The 17,918-nt window shown below is 53.9% G+C and overlaps 1 protein-coding gene and 1 long non-coding RNA gene across 5 annotated transcripts; one reads left to right on the top strand and one right to left on the bottom strand.

Annotated features, from left to right (window-relative positions):
- Positions 1–1,151: 1,151 nt before the first annotated feature.
- Positions 1,152–15,866, bottom strand: TBX3 (T-box transcription factor 3). Of its 3 annotated transcripts, none has more exons than XM_064466724.1 (8): positions 15,799–15,866; positions 13,701–14,145; positions 11,552–11,819; positions 10,093–10,239; positions 7,818–7,894; positions 6,349–6,506; positions 4,187–4,890; positions 1,152–3,368 (listed from the first exon to the last, which is right to left on the bottom strand). In XM_064466724.1, the coding sequence occupies exons 2-8, from the start codon at positions 14,093–14,095 to the stop codon at positions 2,922–2,924; spliced, it is 2,196 nt and encodes a 731-aa protein (XP_064322794.1). In that variant the 5' UTR covers positions 14,096–14,145; positions 15,799–15,866; the 3' UTR covers positions 1,152–2,921. The 3 variants fall into 3 exon arrangements, with proteins under 3 accessions (XP_064322794.1, XP_064322793.1, XP_064322795.1); XM_064466723.1 differs by lacking the exon at positions 15,799–15,866 and adding an exon at positions 14,744–15,277; XM_064466725.1 differs by lacking the exons at positions 13,701–14,145; positions 15,799–15,866 and adding an exon at positions 12,110–12,414.
- On the top strand, positions 15,314–17,610 carry LOC135315874 (uncharacterized). Of its 2 annotated transcripts, none has more exons than XR_010375355.1 (2): positions 15,314–15,544; positions 16,296–17,610. It is a non-coding gene; the product is annotated as an uncharacterized LOC135315874 (long non-coding RNA). The 2 variants fall into 2 exon arrangements; XR_010375356.1 differs by lacking the exon at positions 15,314–15,544 and adding an exon at positions 15,551–15,683.
- Positions 17,611–17,918: the final 308 nt, after the last annotated feature.

The raw sequence follows: 17,918 nt of genomic DNA on the forward strand, positions 1-17,918 counted from the left end.
CTGCTCAGCCCAAACCTTTCCCCTGCTGCAAGCACCATGGCTTTAAAATGAGCACACGTACACACACAAGCCGAAATGAGAAGGGTCCTGGCCCCCTGAGCAGGGTTTGATGGGCATGGAGGGGGGTCCCGCTGGGGACTTGTTAAAAAACGGGTGGAAAAAAGGGTTTATGGCCACTTTCATCCACTGGCCCCCTTTATCTTGCCGGCGCAGGAGCCGGGGCCACGGGCTGAGGGGCAGGCAGAGTATAAAACAGGATACAGGCTGGAAGTACATTCTTACAATATTTATTACTGGCGGAGGATGAATCACTTTCCAATATACAGGCCACTAACTGTTGAAGGGAGGGGGAAAAAAATCTCTTTAACAAGGAGAGAAATATATATGTTCTGCTAAAGGATGTGCTCATGGACTGGCAAAGGTACAGGCAGGGGCTGCCAGTTCTCCTTAATTCTCTTCTCGGTGACCTCCCAGGCCACTGGTCCTCCCAGCAGCCTGGATGCCTGTCCCCGTTTCAGCCATTTTCTAGCTTAATCTCAACATGTCATCAGCCCAAGGGTGAGAAGGGGCGATTCGGGGGGTGGGGGAAGGAAAAAAAAAACCCAAACACCAAACCCATGTCTTTCCAGGTGATAACTAACTGGAAAAGCCAATTCCTCTGCCCGGACGGGAGGGAAAACGAGCCCAGCAACACCATCAACGCCTGAGCACTTTACCTGGAAACTTTGGAGGAGGGCTGTGCATTAAAATTTAAGCAATCTATTCTCTAATTCTTCACTTTTGCGTTATTAATTTATGACAGATAAAAGCATAGCTGAGCCTTTCTCATTAACTTTTCAAACGCCACTTAATATTCCTCCATTAAAAGAGGTGACTTAGTAGCCTCTGGATCGACTTTAAAAGCGAGAGGGATGAAGACGGAAAAGGTACATTAAACAGCTTGCTTAAAACTCGTACTTCCCCACCAACAATTCAAACCACACCATCCCGACTGGTTCGTACCAGCTCCTTCCAGGAGAAATATCTTAATATCGGGAAGGGGATGGGGGGTGGAGGAGAAAGGCAGGGGAGGGATATATATCTTTCAACCCCTCCATCCTCCCAGGCACTTTGGGGAGGGTTGGGGTGAAGGCATTTCACAGTACGCCCAAGACATTTCAATAAAAATTTATTGAAACTTCAGTGACTTTTAAAAGGGAAAAAAAATACAGAAAAAAAATCAAGAACTTCTCAACATTTATATAACACAAAATATACCTTCATTTTTTTTTCTTTGAACCAGCTCTGAACACCTGACTTTCAAGCCAAGAAAATATGCACTCACTCAAACAAAGACAACAATAAGCACAGTAGTAAAACTCCGTCGTGGGGCTGGGGGGTTTTTGACACACCAAGGAAATGGGGAAAAAAAATAATACAAAGTAAAGAAAATCCTAGAATCATAATCTTTTTTTTTTTTTTTCTCTCAAGCCACTGGAGAAGCCTGTTGTCGTGTATTAACGTAAATCATTTCGTTCTTGCTGACATTTTATACGGAAAGTAGCACTTTGAACACTGGAGAAATCGAGGATTAAAAGCTACCATGGCACATTGCTTTTTCTTTTATTTTTTTAAAGGTCTTTGATTAATTGTGTTTGTTTCTGCTTTGCCTTTTGCGTTCGGCTCCTTTACAAAAGGACGAGGTCAGGTTTTCTGGGGTGAACTCCGATTTAAAAAGCGAGCCCTCAGAAACGGGGGTATTTCTCCTCTGGGTCGGGGTGTATGTTTAAAGGAATTACGAACTTGAAATGAAAACGACTAAAAATAAAAACAGAAGGAAGAAAAAAGACAGCTGCAGTCGTATTTACAGAGATATGTACAATGTCAATAAATTAAAGTTTAATTTCGAGTATTCATATTCCACGTATTTACAAGAGTTATCAAATAATTACATAAATACTTTGTTTTAATAATAGTGTCCGCTCTTTTCTTCTTCTCAGTATGTTTAAACCTTGTTATTGCATATACAATTACAGAGGGAAAGCTGTGATAAACCTACAGTCAAGCTACAGAGGTTTTTATATAAAATAAATTCACTTTTTTTCTTTCCAACTACACTTCTTATTGTTGTTGCTACAGGGAGGATGTTTAAGGTAGAGGGACGAGGGTCTTATTTTTGTTTTTATTATTAATAATTTTTTTCCCTGGGATTTGAAACGAGCATTAAAAATAAACAACAAAACCCCACCGAAATAAAAAATAACCCCCCCAAAAAAAGCAGACTACTATGGAACATGCAAAAAAAGCCACCGGCTGGCTCTCAGACATCACAATAATAAACACACAGCTTCCCTTAATATTGACTAAGTGGGTTGTCGTTAACAACCCGCCCAAGAAACAACTGTTGAAGAACCGATATGCGAGTTACACACTTTTCTTTCGGAAAGAAAACAATCACTTCTCTTACTTAATTTTTATTCATACGTTTGTTTGATTTTTTTGTTTTATTTTTGCTTTTAGGTGATTTTTCCTTTTTTTTCTGGTTTTTTTTTGTTGTTGTTGTTCTTTTTTTTTTTTTTTACACAGTTTAAAAAAAAAAAAAAGGAAAGGAGGATGCCACAACCCTGCCGGTGACCTGGCCAGGCCAGCCTGCTCCCTGTGAGCAGTTCTCTGACCCAGCTCTCCCAACTCGGCTCTGCTCCCCCATCCCCGACCCCCTCCCTACCCTCACCCCCCTGCTTCACCAGATACCTTTTTTGTGATAAGCGCACACACAACGCTGGGGGATTTTTATATTAAAAAAAAAAATAGGGCAAGAAAAAACAAAAGAGGGGGGTAAAAAAGAAAAAAAAAAAAAACAACTCGCGGGTGGAGGATGTGGTTTCTTTCAAACAAAGTGCACTGCGAGACTGATTTGAAATGAGCTCCTGGAGGCCGGGGCGTTACGGGGAGCCGCTGCGGGATCTGTCCTGCTTGGGGTCGAGCCCACTGACCAGGCGCTGGATGTTTTGCAGTTCGCTGGTGGCCGCCTCCTTCTCTGCGACCAGTTTGGGGGAGAGGGAGACGGAACCGGAGGAGAGGGTGGACGAGCGGCTGGTGAGGTCCGAGGCGGAGTCCAGGGGCACGGAACCGGGGCTAGTGGTCAGCCCCCCGGCTTTGCCCTCGCCGGAGCCGGCGGCCAGGCCGGGCAGGGCGGTGGTGAGGAGGCTGCTGCCGTCGGGCAGGGGGACGGGCAGCGGGTAGGGGCTGTAGCGGAGCCGCGGCCGCACGGCATTGAGGAAGGGGTGCCGGTGCACCGAGCTGGAGGCGGCGCTGGAGGCGGCGGCCGCCGCCGCCATGTAGGTGTAGGGGTAGGGGAAGAGGCTTCCGAAGGGAGACATGGCCAGGCCCTGCGGGAAGGGAGGAGAGAGAAAGGAAAGGGTTACCGGCCTGAACATCCCCCACCCCGGGGGATGCTCCGCGGCACCCCGCTCTAGCACACACACCACCACCACCCCCACGCACACGCCCGTGGGAGAGCTGACAGCGGCCAAGCTGCTGCTGCCTACGGGAGGGGGTGAAGATCCGTCCTGCTAATGCCGAGGCCAAAACCACGCGGACACCCCTCCCCCCGCCCCTGCCGGTGCTCTGCCCTGCACGACCCCCACCCCATCGACCCCACTTCCACTGGTGGGGGTGGTCGCGGCGCAACGGAGGCGAAATGAGATAAGGGCCGTGGTGCCTTCCCCCCCCCCCCCCCCCCCGCGCGGGGATTTTTCTTTCGCTGGGGCAAACGCTCTGCCCCACAGGGCAGCCCCGGGCATTCCCTCCCCTCCCCCGCCGGCGGCTCCGCTCCGCAAGCTGCGGCGCGCCCAGCACCGCGCCGGGACTGCGCCGGGGGGGCCGTCAAGCCCCCGGGGGCGGGGGGGGGGCAAAGGCCTGGCACCGGCACACTGTCCCAGGGAGCACAGGAGCTAGAGGACGGCGGGGCGGGTGGAAGAGCTGCGGGAGTTCAAGCTGGGTCACACACCTCCCCCACACACGTGTCCCCCCCGTCCCTGGGGCTTTCCACCTCCGACTTTCCCCCAAATCCAGCGCCTGTCCCTGCAGAGAGAGCTGGGGCGGGGGACACGCGGCGGGGAAGCTAAAGGGGTGCCTGGCTGCTACCCCCCTTCCCCCGGGACGGAGCCCCTGGAGCAGCGCAGAGGAGGGGGGAGGGATGCGGTACCTGAGAAGCCAGGACGTGCTGCTGCAGATGGAAGGGCAAAGCAGCCGCCGATGCTCCCGAGAGTCCCTGGGCAGCCGCCGTGGCCATGACCGTGTTGTCCAGTCCCGAGACCCCGGCAGATGCCCCGGAGACGGTGGCGAGGAGGGGACCCATGCCTGCGGCCATGCCGGAGAAGGCCCCCCCCATGGCGAACTGCCCGGGGTGAAGCAGCAGCGGGTGCCCGTTCCCCAGCGGGTTGAAGAACTGCTGGCCGGCCAGGGCCGGGGGGAAACCGAGGTTTTGCAAGTGTCCCTGGCTCAGGTGGGCCGTGCTGTCGGTCTGGACCGTGAGGGGGACAAAGGGCTCTTTACCCAGCAGCCGGTTCTCATCTACTTTGGGGCCATCCCTGAGGGGGCTTTTCAGTTCCTCGCCGCTCAGGCTTCCCCCCCGGGTGCTGGAGGAGATAGTAGCCGGGCTGTGCCGGGAGTCCGGAGGGGCTTTCTCCGTTCTCTCTCGGTTCCGGCTCCCCGCCGAGTCACCGGGAAAGAAGTGGCTCTTGGAGGGGCTGCCCCCCTTCTCCCGGGGGTCGTCTCCCCCGGCCGCGGCGGAGCTGGCCGGCGCTGGGGTGGCGGCGGTGGTCGTGCTGATTTTACCCGACTCGTTGGTTTCTAGCAAGGGATCGTCTTTGCTGTCTGCATCGCTATCTCCCTCGCTGGGGCAGAGATCTGCAAGACAAAGGGAGCCCGGGGCTGGGATCCGGCGCTGCACGTCCCTAAAGCCCCGTCGGGCTGGGAGAGGGGGCAGAGAGGCTTCCTGGTCGGCCAGAGGTTTAAATGTAAACACTTCCTTTTTTTATTATGATATAAATAAATACGCCCCCCGGCTCCCACCACCCACCCCATCCAAGCCAAAGCCGAGTTTTACACCGAGCAGCAAAACTGGCTGCGAAACAAAGCGGCGGCCCGGAGGAGCGACCCCCCAGCCGGGCGGGCCCGGGGCCAGCGGCTGCGCTCCGCCGGGGCGGCGGGGAGCCCCCCGGGACCCCCCGGGAGCACCCCCGGCCACGGCAGAGACGACAGCGTCCTCCCGGTGGGGTCGGAGGGCCTTGGGGATGTGCCTCTTAAGAACTTCTCTAAAGTTTTCAGCCCTTTTCAATGGGCAAAATTTGAACACCCCCCACTCCCGCCTCCATCATCTCCTGGACCCCCCTCCTCCTCCTCCCCAAACGCATGCACGGCTTCGCTGGATTCCTCTGCACTTCATCTCCGAATTTCAGCGCCCCAGGTGCGAAGCTCTGGTTTGCTTTTCGGGTCCCCTCCCAGCTCCCCTCCCCTCAGCTCGGCAGGACTTTAAACAAACGAGTAAAGCAACAACAAAAAAGAGGTTGTTTCTTCCTCCCCCTGCACCCCCCGCCCCTGGATGGATTAATACATGTGAGAGAGCTGCAGACAGCTCCCAACCCTGCACGGAGAGAAATCGAGGGTGACTTTTCTATAACAAAGTTCGGGACTGTATCCAGGGGAAAGATCCTTCCTCTAATAACAGATTCAGAGAGGAATATTAATGGAGTGACTCCAGTTTTGAACTTTTGCCCCGTGGTCTGTCTTTGCTCCCTTGACTTGGAGCTGGCTCCTTTCTGAACCAAGGAGGGGAGGAATGAACGTGCAGTGGGAGGAGAGGGAGGCCGGGGGGAGAGGGAGAAGGAGAGAAAGAAAGTGAGAGGGAGACGGTGAGAAGGGCAGAGAGGGATAAAGAGAGAGAAAAGGGGGGAGGGGGGAAGAAAAAGAAATAAAAAGAAAAAAAAAGCAAGGAGAGAGAAGGAAAGAAGGAAAGAAGGAAAGAAGGAAAGAAGGAAAGAAGGAAAGAAGGAAAGAAGGAAAGAAGGAAAGAAGGAAAGAAGGAAAGAAGGAAAGAAGGAAAGAAGGAAAGAAGGAAAGAAGGAAAGAAGGAGGAAAGAGAGACAAAGAAAAGGATAAAAAGAGCACGAAGGACAGAGAGGAGGGAAGAGGTAAAGAAGAGATAGAAGTGAGAAGGAAGAGAGCAAAAAGAGAAAAGAAGGATAAAGGAAAGAAAGAAGGAAGACGCGCCAGTGCCAGAGGGCAGCGGTACAGGCTGGGATCCGTCCCCTCGCAGAGCAGGCACCCAGACTCTCCCCGGGGGGGTCCAGGGGCCGCAGCTCTCACCTTTGAGGCTGGAGGTGCCGACGGCAGGCACGGTGGGGCAGGAGGACTGGGCAAAGCACTTGAAGGCCGTCTGCTCGTTGGAGGACTCGTCTGAGGTGGGGTTTTCCTTCTTCTGCCTCTCGTCGTACACCCGCATGGACTGCAGGGTCAGCTGCTTCCTATGGGGACACGCACCCGCTGGGCGAGCGGACCCCGGCACCACCCCGGGACCCCCCATCCCTTCCCCAGCCCCTTTTTGAGTTCCTATTTGGGGGTCACTGGGGCAGAGGAATTAAGGTCCAAGGTTCCCTGGAGGGGGAACACGCAGGCAGGACTTGGCTGGCAATGAGAGGAGCTTTCTTGGAAGCGCTGAGCGGCTCCTCGGCAAGGGCAGATATTAAAGACAAGGGGTGGAGGGGAGAGGGAAGCGTTCCCTGGAGATTAGCTTTTAAAAGGCGAGGATGTTCCAGAGATATGAACCATCTTAATGGTTGCTAAGATTGCTAGGAAGTGGTTATTTTGTTAGGCACTTTATGTAATCTTTTCACCAACAATTAACCCGGAGTAAAAATCTATTTATATTTAGAGAGAAATTAGAAATCATTTCCGTCCTGTGGCTCCAGCATTGACTTTATTTTCACACTGTCGGGCAAGAGGAGCTGGCGTGTGTGTGTGTGTGCGCGTGCATGTGTGCTGGGCTCACTGCTGGGCAGGGAGAAAGGCCTCTTGTTTTACATCATATTCTTCCCTACCACCCCCTTTTTTTTTTTTTTGGTAAAAAAAATAAAAAAAGGAACAGACATATATTCATTATCTAAACCCGAGTGCAAATGGCTAAAATATCCTGTCTGCTGTAACAAAACAGAGACATATCCTCCATCGAAGGAAAAAAAATATCATTTTCTCTATTTTCTCCAAGATTAAAAACAAAAAACTTGAGTCCAATTAAAATGAGTTCTGTCTGTCTACCTGGGGAACAAACTGTGTCCTGCTGCTCTTGGAAAAAAATAAAGAATCTTCTATCATTGATTACTTCCATATTCACGAGACACCTCTGTCAAAACAGTTTATTTATGTTTCTCCTCCACACTTTAGTCTTTTCCATACAGTCCCCGGGAAAAAGCCAGAGGAGATTCAACCAGTGATCAGCTCTGCCCTTGCTTCTCCCTCCTTCACAGTCCAAATACAAACTATAATGTAATATTCCTCTCCAAATTTTAAGAGAAACTTCCTTCTCCAGTGATAATTGCTTAATGCACCAACATCGCTTTGGCCAGCCATTCCCTGCGATGTGAAAAATAAATGTGGAAAGCAGGAAAGAATTCCTATGCAATCAGTTTGGCGTTATTAACGACAAAATCCTTATGAATTTTGGCAGGGGGGAGGTGTCGTTTGGAGGCAAGGTGAGGTGATTTTGACCTCTGCTTATGTTCTGAGCTTTACACATGAAAACCAAGCGAGGCACCTATATATAATCTATCCAGACTCACCTTTTTTCCCTCCTTCCATTCCCGGTGTCCCGAAAACCTTTGGCAAAGGGATTGTTGTCAATTTTTAACTGAGTGATCTATAGAAAGGAGAGAAAAAAAAATAGGCAGGGGGTTGGGGCAGAAAGAAGATTTTAGATTAAAAACAACAGCAAAACCCCACTCTTCTCAGTTCACCCAGTGCCGGCAGGACGAGGACAAGGCAGGAGCAAAGGTCCCTGGTTTTGGGGTGAATCCCTATGGTTTCCCGAGCTGTTTTGGAGGCAGCTCGCACCCGATCCCCTGGCCGGGCTGGCCGGTGACCCGGGCTGTGGTGGCAATGAAAGAACCCCGTGCTGCTGCCACCGCATCGGAATTAATTTAGCCGTGCAATGCGATCCGTGCAAGTTATGCCTGCGCTTAGAACTCTTTAAATGCCATAATTAAACCGCAAAGGAATCATACCCACCCCCTTGCTATAATAAAATACTCTATATAATCGCATTATGCTCCGCGGGTGCGTGTGTGTTGCGGTACTGGCGGTGCCGGAGCGAGCTGGGATTGAGGCAGGTTTTCTGGTGTTTTTTCGGGGGGCGGGTAACTTTTTTGGTGAATGCTTGGGGGTTTCCTCGGGATTCAGGTTATCGCTGGGAATGGCTGATCCTTCCAGCGTTTGGCGGGATGGGTGCAGGGCACCCCGCGACTCCCCGTGCCTGCACGCACTATGCGTGGAGGCGGATTCAAAGCCCAGCCGGGGGCTTCCCTCGCTCTAACGGGACGCGGGCGGTGGGGACGGGGATGCCGCCTGCCCGCCGCCCCGCTCCTGCTCCAGTTCCCGGACCGGGCTGGGAGTGCCACAACCCGGTGGCAGGAGGGCAGGACACCGGAGAGCAAACCCCTGCCTGCAGCTGAGTGCGGGGCAGGACCGGCCCCGGCTCCCGAGCTCCCCCCTCCCTCTCCCCCGCAGCACACGCGGGATCAGGAAAGAGCAGGAAAACCCACTGCTAAAAACCAGCAGGACTTTTAATCCTGGTGATTCTGGCCGTGCCTTCTGACCTGCTGGCGAGGCGGCTCCCACAGCGCCGGAGCCGAGGGCTCCCCGCCGCTCCCGCACGCCGCTTTCCAGGCGATTTCATGGCAATCAGACAAATATGCTTATTTCTGTCCTTCAACCAAGCCGGCCTCGGCTGATAGACCGGGGCGAACAGCCCTGCTGATAAGTCCCAAAGCAAAGTCTACTCTCTGTACGCACATTTGCTTTCCGTTTCCTTGCAAGCGCCCGGCCGCAGAAAGAGAGGAAAACAGCCCGAGCCCCGAGGGAGAAGTGGCTTTCCAGAAACAGAGGGCAGAAGGGTGCAGACCCTCCCATCTTCACCCCTTTATTTTTAACAGTGAAAGGAGTGAGGGGGCAGAGAGAGGCACGGGGAAGCTGCAGAGAGCGGGCGCTGCACATCCGGACCCTCTGCGCTTAATGCACACGCACGCAAAGTTGTAAGTTATAGACAGAAAAAAAAAAACCAAAGCCCCTTTTTTGGCTCCTTCGCTTCCTTCCACTTGACTTAATTATCGTAAATTCGCCATTTGCCACTCGCCCAAATATACCACCTTCGTCGCAAGCGACAATAAACCAGCAGAAATCCAAAAGCAGCGTCTGCAGCGCTGCAAAACTTTCTCACACTGGCTCTTTCAGACCTTCCAGCTAAATTCAAGCGAGATACCCCTCTCTGATCAGAGCATATTTCTGCACCACAAAAAATAATAAAACACTGCAGGATGCAAAAAAAAGAATCATAATATAATAATAATAGGAACCAGACGTGCGCTCCAGCCTTATTGCCAATTGCTGTTAAAGGAGCTAAAACAGCACAAAGGCCAGGAAGAATTACAAAATCTCCAGCCCCGCTGCTCTCCCCCTCTGTCTTTCGACACACGGAGCCGATTCTTTTTTTTTTTTTCCCTCCCTGATGCCTCTTAGATTAAATCCACACTGAAAGCAGCGATCCCCACCCCATCCTACCGCTTTCCCCATACCGGGGAGCAAAAAAGAAAACCCAAACCCCTAAACAGCCCCCCCCCCCCCCTTTAATTGCCTTCCCCGAGGTTGCTATTAGGAGAGTGCCCGGCCCCCTCCCCCGGCGCCTTCCCGAAGTTGGATCAAGAAGGTTTGGGGGGAAAGACGGGGGGAGGGGGAGAGAGAGAGGAGCGGGATGGGCTTCGTGATTTTTAAGGGAACAATGCAGAGTAAAAGCTCTCTTAAAAGCCAAAACACGTAAAACAAATCCTTTCTTAATCTCCTTACCTTATCATTCTGGTATGCGGTCACTGCGATGAATTCAGTCTCCGGGAAAACGTAGGTCCTGAACGTGCTATAGGGAAGCTTGAGAATATCGTTTGCTCGGACGATGTGGAACCGGGGCTGGTACTTGTGCATGGAGTTTAAAATGGTCTGGGGGGGGCAGCGGCCGGCAGCAGAGAGGGCGGAGGGGGGGAAAGAAGACGGTCAGCTGGAGCAGCACCCCCGCCTCGCACTTCCCCCAGCCATCGGCACTTTCTCCTCCTAATTTGCCTTCCCTCTCCTTCCTCCCCTCACTCCTCCTCCCCGCCGAGCACACTCCAAACACACGCACACTCCTTGCAGCATCCAACAAAAAACACTGACAGCTCCAGCTTGCCGGGGTTAGGCTCTCCGCTGGACCTCTGTCTGTGTGTGTGTGTGTGTGTTTGTGTGTGTGTGTGTGTGTAAAATCCCAGCAGAGCTCTCCTAGGAGAGTGGGAGAAGCTGTCTGGGCTCCGGCCACAATGTCTTTTGATTTCAACGTGGAAAAAAAAAAAATCAAAATCAAGTCAAGAAGCAGCAGCAGCTACAATAGCAACACCACCACGAGAGCCTTGGCTAGGTCTAATTGCTCGCCCCAATCCACTTAAGGCCTTCTGCGAAAGGCAAAAATGTATCGTCTAATCAAATCACAGCCAGAAAATGCAATCTTCGGCACATTAGAGATCCCCCGACCGCGGCCACCACCAGCAACCCCCGGCTCCGAGGCTGAGGCTTTCCCAGGAATAGAAAGAAATGGCAAGGATCGTTAGAGCACTTATCAGCAGGTTTGTTTGATTTCACTCTTAGGGGTAAGTTTTTATCTCTGCACACCCAGTAAATGTAAAGGAGTGGATAGACATGAATGGGCAACTTGACCTCTGATTTTCGTCCCTGTTTATTTTCACTCCTGCTTGCTTTACATTATCCAGATTAATATATATTTAAATGTTTGCGTACTTAGGCCTTTAAGCTCTTTATACACATATGCATATCATTTTCCTACGCTTAAAAAAAAAAGTGTGATCGACTTTATTAGAAAAAAATTATATAGATATATAAAGTCAACACAGCTCTGAGAAATATTGAGTTGAGCTATGCTGGAAATCCAACTCTAAAGTTAACGCTGAATGGCACGATGGGGCTTTGGAAAGGTTACAGAATAAACTCGAGTGCTTAATCCTGACCTCAGCCATAGAAAAAAAAATTCAACTAGTATCAGAAACTGGACAGATGCGCATCCCCCTTGTGCAGGGAGGGAGGGAGGTATTTATTCCCCCTTCTCCCCGCATTTCTCCCACCCGCGGGAGCCGGGGCTGCGGACACGGCTGCGGCCGAGCAGCCGCCGCGCTCCCGGTGGATCCCCCCGCCGGCACCCCCCGCTCCGGACAGGCAGCGAGGGAGGGGGAAGGGGGGGGCAAAGGAAGGTGTAAAAGGCACTCACAAATCCGTGCTTGTCAGAGATGTTGTTAGTGAGTTTCAGCTTGTGAAAGGTGACGACTTTGGACATCCATTGTTCGCCGGTGGCCGGGCTGTCCGGGTGGATGTACATTCTCTTTGGCATTTCAGGGTCAGCTTTGCCGGCTACCATCCACCGGGAATTATGGAATTTGTACCTACAATCATCAGCCGCCACAATATCCATCAATAAAATGTACTTGGCCTTTTTATCCAGTCCAGTGCATCTCACTTTAAATGGAGGAAACATTCTCCTATGGGCAGAAGGGGGGGGGGTGTGTAAAGAAGAGACAAGACGAAAATAAAATAAAATTAATTACAGCGTTTAAATAAGCTCCTGAATCTCGATAGCGCGTCCACCAAGCAATCACCTCGGCTCTCAGAAGCAGGAAAGTCCTGTGTGCCCCCCCTCCAAGCAAAAGGGCTTCCCCCCACCCCCAGCGAAAGGGTTCTCAAATGCTTAAAAGTTTCAGGAGAAAATGGTCCCTGGGATGGGCGGCGGAGGGGAGAGGTACGTATTCCCTAGAAATCAGCAGGCGCCTACCCTCTGCCATTCCTAAACAGCCAAGCCTCATCTGGGGCTCTCAGATCTCTCATTATTTCCTTTTTCGCCTGCTAAACAAAGAAAGGGGAACAGATCGCACCCCGATACAATAAACACCCCGCATTAGTATAATCCAGCCATGAAGAGCGGAGAGGGAAGTTTTTCACTTTGCAGAGGGGGAGGGAAAAAAAAAACCTCCAGCGAGGGCAGGGTGGCTGCCGCGGCTTCCCAGCGCTACAGCCTCCCGGTGATAACCCATTTGTGCAGAGGGCTCTCTGCAAAGCCCGCTCCCCTCCGCTCCCAAGTCCAGCTCGAAACTGCAACAGGATACCACAAATTTGCTGTTTATTATATCGAGCGGTTGGCATTCAGCAATCTCAACTTAAAAGGAAACACATGACTTTGCAACATGTAAAAGCGCTTAATACTCGCCGAGGCTTTCGCGAAAAAAAAAACAACAAAACAAAACACACAACCAAACACAACAAACCCCAAAAAACCCCTTTTCACCACAGTTAACAGAAAAAACTTTGGGAAAGCAGTAAAATGGGTGAGGGGATTTTTTTTTTCCTTTCCTCTTTGCTGCTCTTTTTTTTTTTCCCTGAGTCTGTAGCCTGCAACTGGTGCTCTGCAAGTAGGTGAGCTCCAGCAAGGCAGCTGAAGGCCATCTAAGAAGACTTTTCAGGAGTGGCTTCCTCGAGTAATTCTACTGGCAAATTACACGGGAATTGTTTGGGAGGTTTCTAAGCGAGTCCCTTAGAAAAACACCCGGGTGCAAAGGAGGTTTTCTCCCTACGTGTCATCACAGCGATAGGCAGGGTTGGAAAAGAGCATAGATGTCAACGAGTAGCGAATACAGCGAGGGATTTCGGATGGGCAAGCCTATAAAAAGGAGAAATGCCGAGCGTGGACGCGTCGTGTATGTTCATTCATTCCCACGTGAAGGTTACATAAATACAGGGACAGGCAGCGCGGAGCTGCAAAACCTCCCCAGCCACCAAAGCAGCGGCTGCAGGACCGCTGAGTATTTTTGTCAGCTTTTTGTGCCTTTCCAGATACAATTAGTCAGCACAAATGCACGCCTAGATCCCAGCAGAGAGACAGGCACAAGAGCAGCGACTGATAAACTGAGCCCCTCTGCCCTCCTGCAGCTCCTGCCTCAGCAGCAGCGATACACCGCTCCAAATAATTTTTCCTGTATTCCGCCTTCTCTTTCTTAAGGAAGACAAATTACATATGGCAAGGCTGAAATCAGGCCAGCTCCTTTTCCAACCCCAAATTATTTTCTTTCTGCTACCAGTCTTCTCCGGAAAGTATTAAGCTACTGAACCATGAAGGGACCCCCTCGCCCCCCGCACACGCAGAGCAGGGCCGGTTCAGTGGTCGAGCCTTTCCCTGCAGCGTGGTGCCCGAGATGGGCTTGGATCCTCAGCTGCCTAAAACTTTCCATAATTCCAGGTGAAAGAAGCTTTATGGAGCAATTTGTCAGCGAAAAAGCCTTGCTCTGGAGCAGCCAGGTGGGGTGCAGAGACTGAAGGGTGGGAGAGAAGGGGGAAGAAATAAAAGGCACGAACCCCCGACCCAGACCTACCTTCCCGATTTGGTAATCACCATCTCCGTGCCTCTTTTATGGAATTGTTCCCAAAGCTCTTTGGCTTCCAGATGCACTTTTGGGTCATCTTCCACCTCTTCTTCTGGCTCCAGAGTTTTTAAAGGCCTCAGATGGGCTGCTGCCTGGTGACCCAGGGAAGAAAAGGGTATACCAGTCTCTGCAGCCCCCACTAACTGATCCATGATGGGTTTAGCCAGAGCCCCGGGAAGGGAGAGGGCGGCCGCCCCGTTGGGAGGCAAAGCCAGAGCCGGGAAGAAGGGAGGCTGATGTCCCAACACAGCGCTCATGGCAAAGTCCGGTGCCCGGTGAGGTAAAAAAGGATGATAAGCCATGCTTGTCCCAGGGATTACTGGATCTCTCATCGGTATATTCATCCACTCCACTCCTCGGTCTTCCTACTGCTGGAGTAGTCCCGGAGTGGTTTCTAACAGCACATCATGAAGAAGAAAAATTAAGATAATAACAATAACAGCAATAAAGCACCAAAAAAATAGGGTGGGGGGAAACAAGCTCTAGACAGCACAGTACATGGGGGAGAGGCAGAACTTCTACAGCCTACAACTTCCCGAGCCGGAGCACATCCCCAGCCCTCGGGACAGCGGATTAACAAGATTGTTCATTATTAGTCTTGCTTTTTTGTGTGTTCGGTCTCTGCAGGTTTGTTTTGTTTGATTGTTTTGGTTTTTTTTTTTTCCCTGAGTGGAAGTCCTTGCGCTGGAATAGAAACGCCGAAGAAGGGGGGAAAAAAAAAAATCCACCGGGTTCGCTGTCTGCTCCTGTTGCCGCAGAAAGGCTGGACAAGCCGAGATCCTTTTTTTTCTTCTTTTTCTTTTTTCTCTTAGTCTCGATCCCCCTTCTCTTCTTTCGTGGCGGAGGGTGACGGCTCGAAGCTGGGTTTTCTTTTTGGGTGGCTGGCTCTCCCCCCCCCCTCCCCCCCACCCCTCCACCTTTCCTCCGTACGGTCAGGCTGCAGAGCAGAGGCTGGGAAGGGAGGGAAAGCAGAAAGAAGCAAACAAACCCACCCCCCCTCGCCGACCGAGGAAGGCTCCTGAGCAACCTTCAGCAGCAAAAACTTGTAGGGAAATCTCGTTTCCGCCTCTCCTTCCCCCCTCTCCAAGCAGGAGCTGGTCAGGGTGCCCTGATTTCCATCAGGATCTCTTCTTTCTTTCACCCTCCTCCTTTTTTTTTTTTCCTCCCCTCTCTTTCTCTTTCGCTCTGCTTTAAAAAAAAAAAAAAAAAAAAAAAAGAAATCTGGAAGAATTACACGCTTGCCTTCTCTCCAGCAGCGCTCCAGCAAAGGAGAGAGGGAGAAAGAGAGAGGGAAAGAGAAAGGAAGAGAAAAGGGGGGGAGAAAGAGAGGAAAAGAGAAAGAGAGAGAGGGAGAAGGAGCCTCTCAGCTCTGAGAATTCCCTGTGAGTCTGTGCTCTGCGTGCACCAGATTGTATGGATGTGTTGTGGGTTACAAGGGAGCTGGAGCCTCCTTGATTGGCTCTTTGACGCTTTCGGACCAATTGTGTGGCTCCATAGGCGTGGTTTTGACAGGTCGAGTGGAAGGGGGACAGAGCCGAGTTATAAAAAGAAGGTGTCGGAAACTGTAACGCTGCAGCAAAGCATCACTAGTACTCCGGGCCGTGTGAATATGTCAACATGATCGGAGGGGAGGGAGCAGGCAGCGCCGGGGAGGGCGGCCGGGAGCACCCGCCTCTAGGGGGGGTGCTCGGGGCCGCCTCGCCCCCCCCCAGCCCCGGCCCTGGCCCCCCGCGGCCCCGGCGAGATGGCAGGCTGGGCATTTCCAGTGCGCTCTCCTCCGGCTGCCTGCCCTGGTAGGAGCTTCCGAGGCAGCGGCAGCGCTCGGGAGGCGGCGTGGGAGCGCCGGGAGTGCGGGGAGAAGGAGGGGGGGCTCCACGCGTGGTGGGGGGGTCCGGCTCCGGGTGGCCCCCCCCGCATCGCACCGCACCCCAGGTGGGCCTGGCACTACGAGCTTTGCCCCGGCAGCCGCCTCTCGGCCCGCAGCGGCGGGGGTGACCCCAGGCGCCCCCACACACACTCCCCCCCCACCCCACGGCTCCGGACCCACCTCGGGCGGCCGCGGGGCCCGCCGCGCCGCACGCTCATCCCCGCCGCGGCGCGGTTGCCGCCGGTCCCCACAGCCACCGGGGTTAGTGTCACCCCCTCTGCCGCTGCACCCCCACCCCACCCCGTTCTCCTCCCCCCACCTCCGAGAAAGTTAATTTCTTTAAACGAGACAGGACCTCCAGGCCAGGGGCCGGGCGCTTTCCCCCCCACCCCCATCCCCCCCACAAATCTGGGGGCGAGCCCCGGGGGTGGGAGCCGGCCCAGGGGTTGGCCCTGCGGGTCTCCCCCTGGCTCGGGGCTCGGCTCCGGCCGCGGCCGCCGTTATTATTGTTGTCGTGGGCGGCTGCAGGCTGCGGGGAGTCGGGCAGGGGCCGCCGCTCGCTCAGCCCCGGGCCGGACGGCTGCTAATCTCGCCGGCGAAGGGGCGGGGGGGCGCGGCTGGAAAACGGGATTTAAAAAATTTCATTATTCTTTTTATTTTCTTTCTTTGGCGCTGAGGATGAAGGCCACTCGGCTGGCACCGGCGCCGAGAGGGTTACGCTCCCACACCCCTCCTCTTCCATGAGGTGCGCGGGGAGGAGACGGGAAGTGCGGCTTTCCCTGCGCCCGGGCCGCGGCAGCGCCGGGCGGGGGGGGCCATCCCCGGCTGCCCCCGTGCCCGGGCTGCATGGAGCCACCTCCCCTCCCGCGCGGGGAAGGCATCACGCGTGGGCCTGCGCCGGCCTCACGGAGCGGGAAGAGCAGGGCAGGATCCGCTTGGGAAGTTTCTGGGGAGACATGTTCCTCGGGGAACGCCAGGGCAGGGCAGCAAGACGGGGCGTCGCGCGTGTGCGTGTCGTGGGAGCCGCGGGCATGCAGGGCACGGCGCGCCCACGCGGGTGTCGGCCGGGATATGCCAGCGCTGGGAGATGCCGAATCACCACCCAGCCCCCCTCCCCGATCCCTCCCTGGGGGATCTCCCGGCACACCCCACACCCCCCCCCCATCTTGCTTTAAGGAGGGGAAGATAATCCTGCGGGAGCGGAGCGGCGGAGTGCGGGGGCTCGGCGCTGGCTGCGCGCAGATGGGAGCGGAACCTCTAAAGTGATTAGCTCTTCTAACATTGCATTTTTGACGCACATGGTTAAGAGCGCTTGGCGCCAGCTTGGTGAAGTCCCTGTAGTAACCAGCGTCTAGGATCGCTTTGCATTCACCAAAATATCTCCCCTTTGGTCGGGGGAGGGAATGGAGAAAGGAGGAGGAGGAGGGAGGAAAGGAAGCGGGAGTAATGCGTTCAAAGAGGATGGGGGCGGGGGAGGAAGACTTGGGGCCGGGGGGGGGGGAGAAAGTCTGATGTGTTTCACGAAGCCAGGAGCTTGGCTACCCGCGCAGCGCTCGGCTGGGCTGTGCAGCTAGTTATCAACGAAAGGAGCGAGTTTTTTCAGGCTCTGCTTGGAACCGGTTCTCGGGCTCCTGCCTCCAGCCGCTGCCGCGGTAGGAACCCCCAAACCCCATGCCTTCCCTTTAACAGAGCCCACAACAAACGCCCGGCGGCTTCAAGAAGTTTGCCGCAATTTGCCCCAACGGGGCCGCCGCTCTCTCCCGAGGACCTGGAGGTGCCCGCGGGCTCCCGCAAGACAAGCGCAGCCGCCCCCAGCCCCGCCGCGCCCCGGCCCTCGCGCCCGCCCCTCCGGAGCGCACCCTCGGCGCCGCGGCGGAGGCCGGAGTCGCTGCCGCCCTCCGCGCCGGCCCCGCACCTTGCACCGCGCTCGGCACCCACCCGCGCAGCGGCCCGCGGAGGGAAAATAAAATGTTTGCCGCTTATGATTTCCAATTTCAGCGTCTGGCTAATGGCGTGCAAACTTCCGCCAGTTCCGAGTGACCTCCCCGACGAAGCCCCCTGGAGACTCGTATTATGAAGGGAGGCTGCACTAATCTAAGATCAAAAGCGGGAAGGTGCGAACAGTCTTTGTCTCCCTTCGGCCGCCTCATTCCCCCTTCTGTGTGTGATAAATCTACCCTGGCGCCGACTGCGCGCTGGATGATTAATTTGCAAGCAAACAAAAGGGACCTGATGGCCAGCCATCTTAGTTAAATATTGGCCAGTGCTTCCAGCTACTTGTTAGCCGCCTCTTTGCCAGA

This window comes from Phalacrocorax carbo, chromosome 15 (genome assembly GCF_963921805.1).
Source record: "Phalacrocorax carbo chromosome 15, bPhaCar2.1, whole genome shotgun sequence".
Lineage (NCBI taxonomy): Eukaryota > Metazoa > Chordata > Aves > Suliformes > Phalacrocoracidae > Phalacrocorax > Phalacrocorax carbo.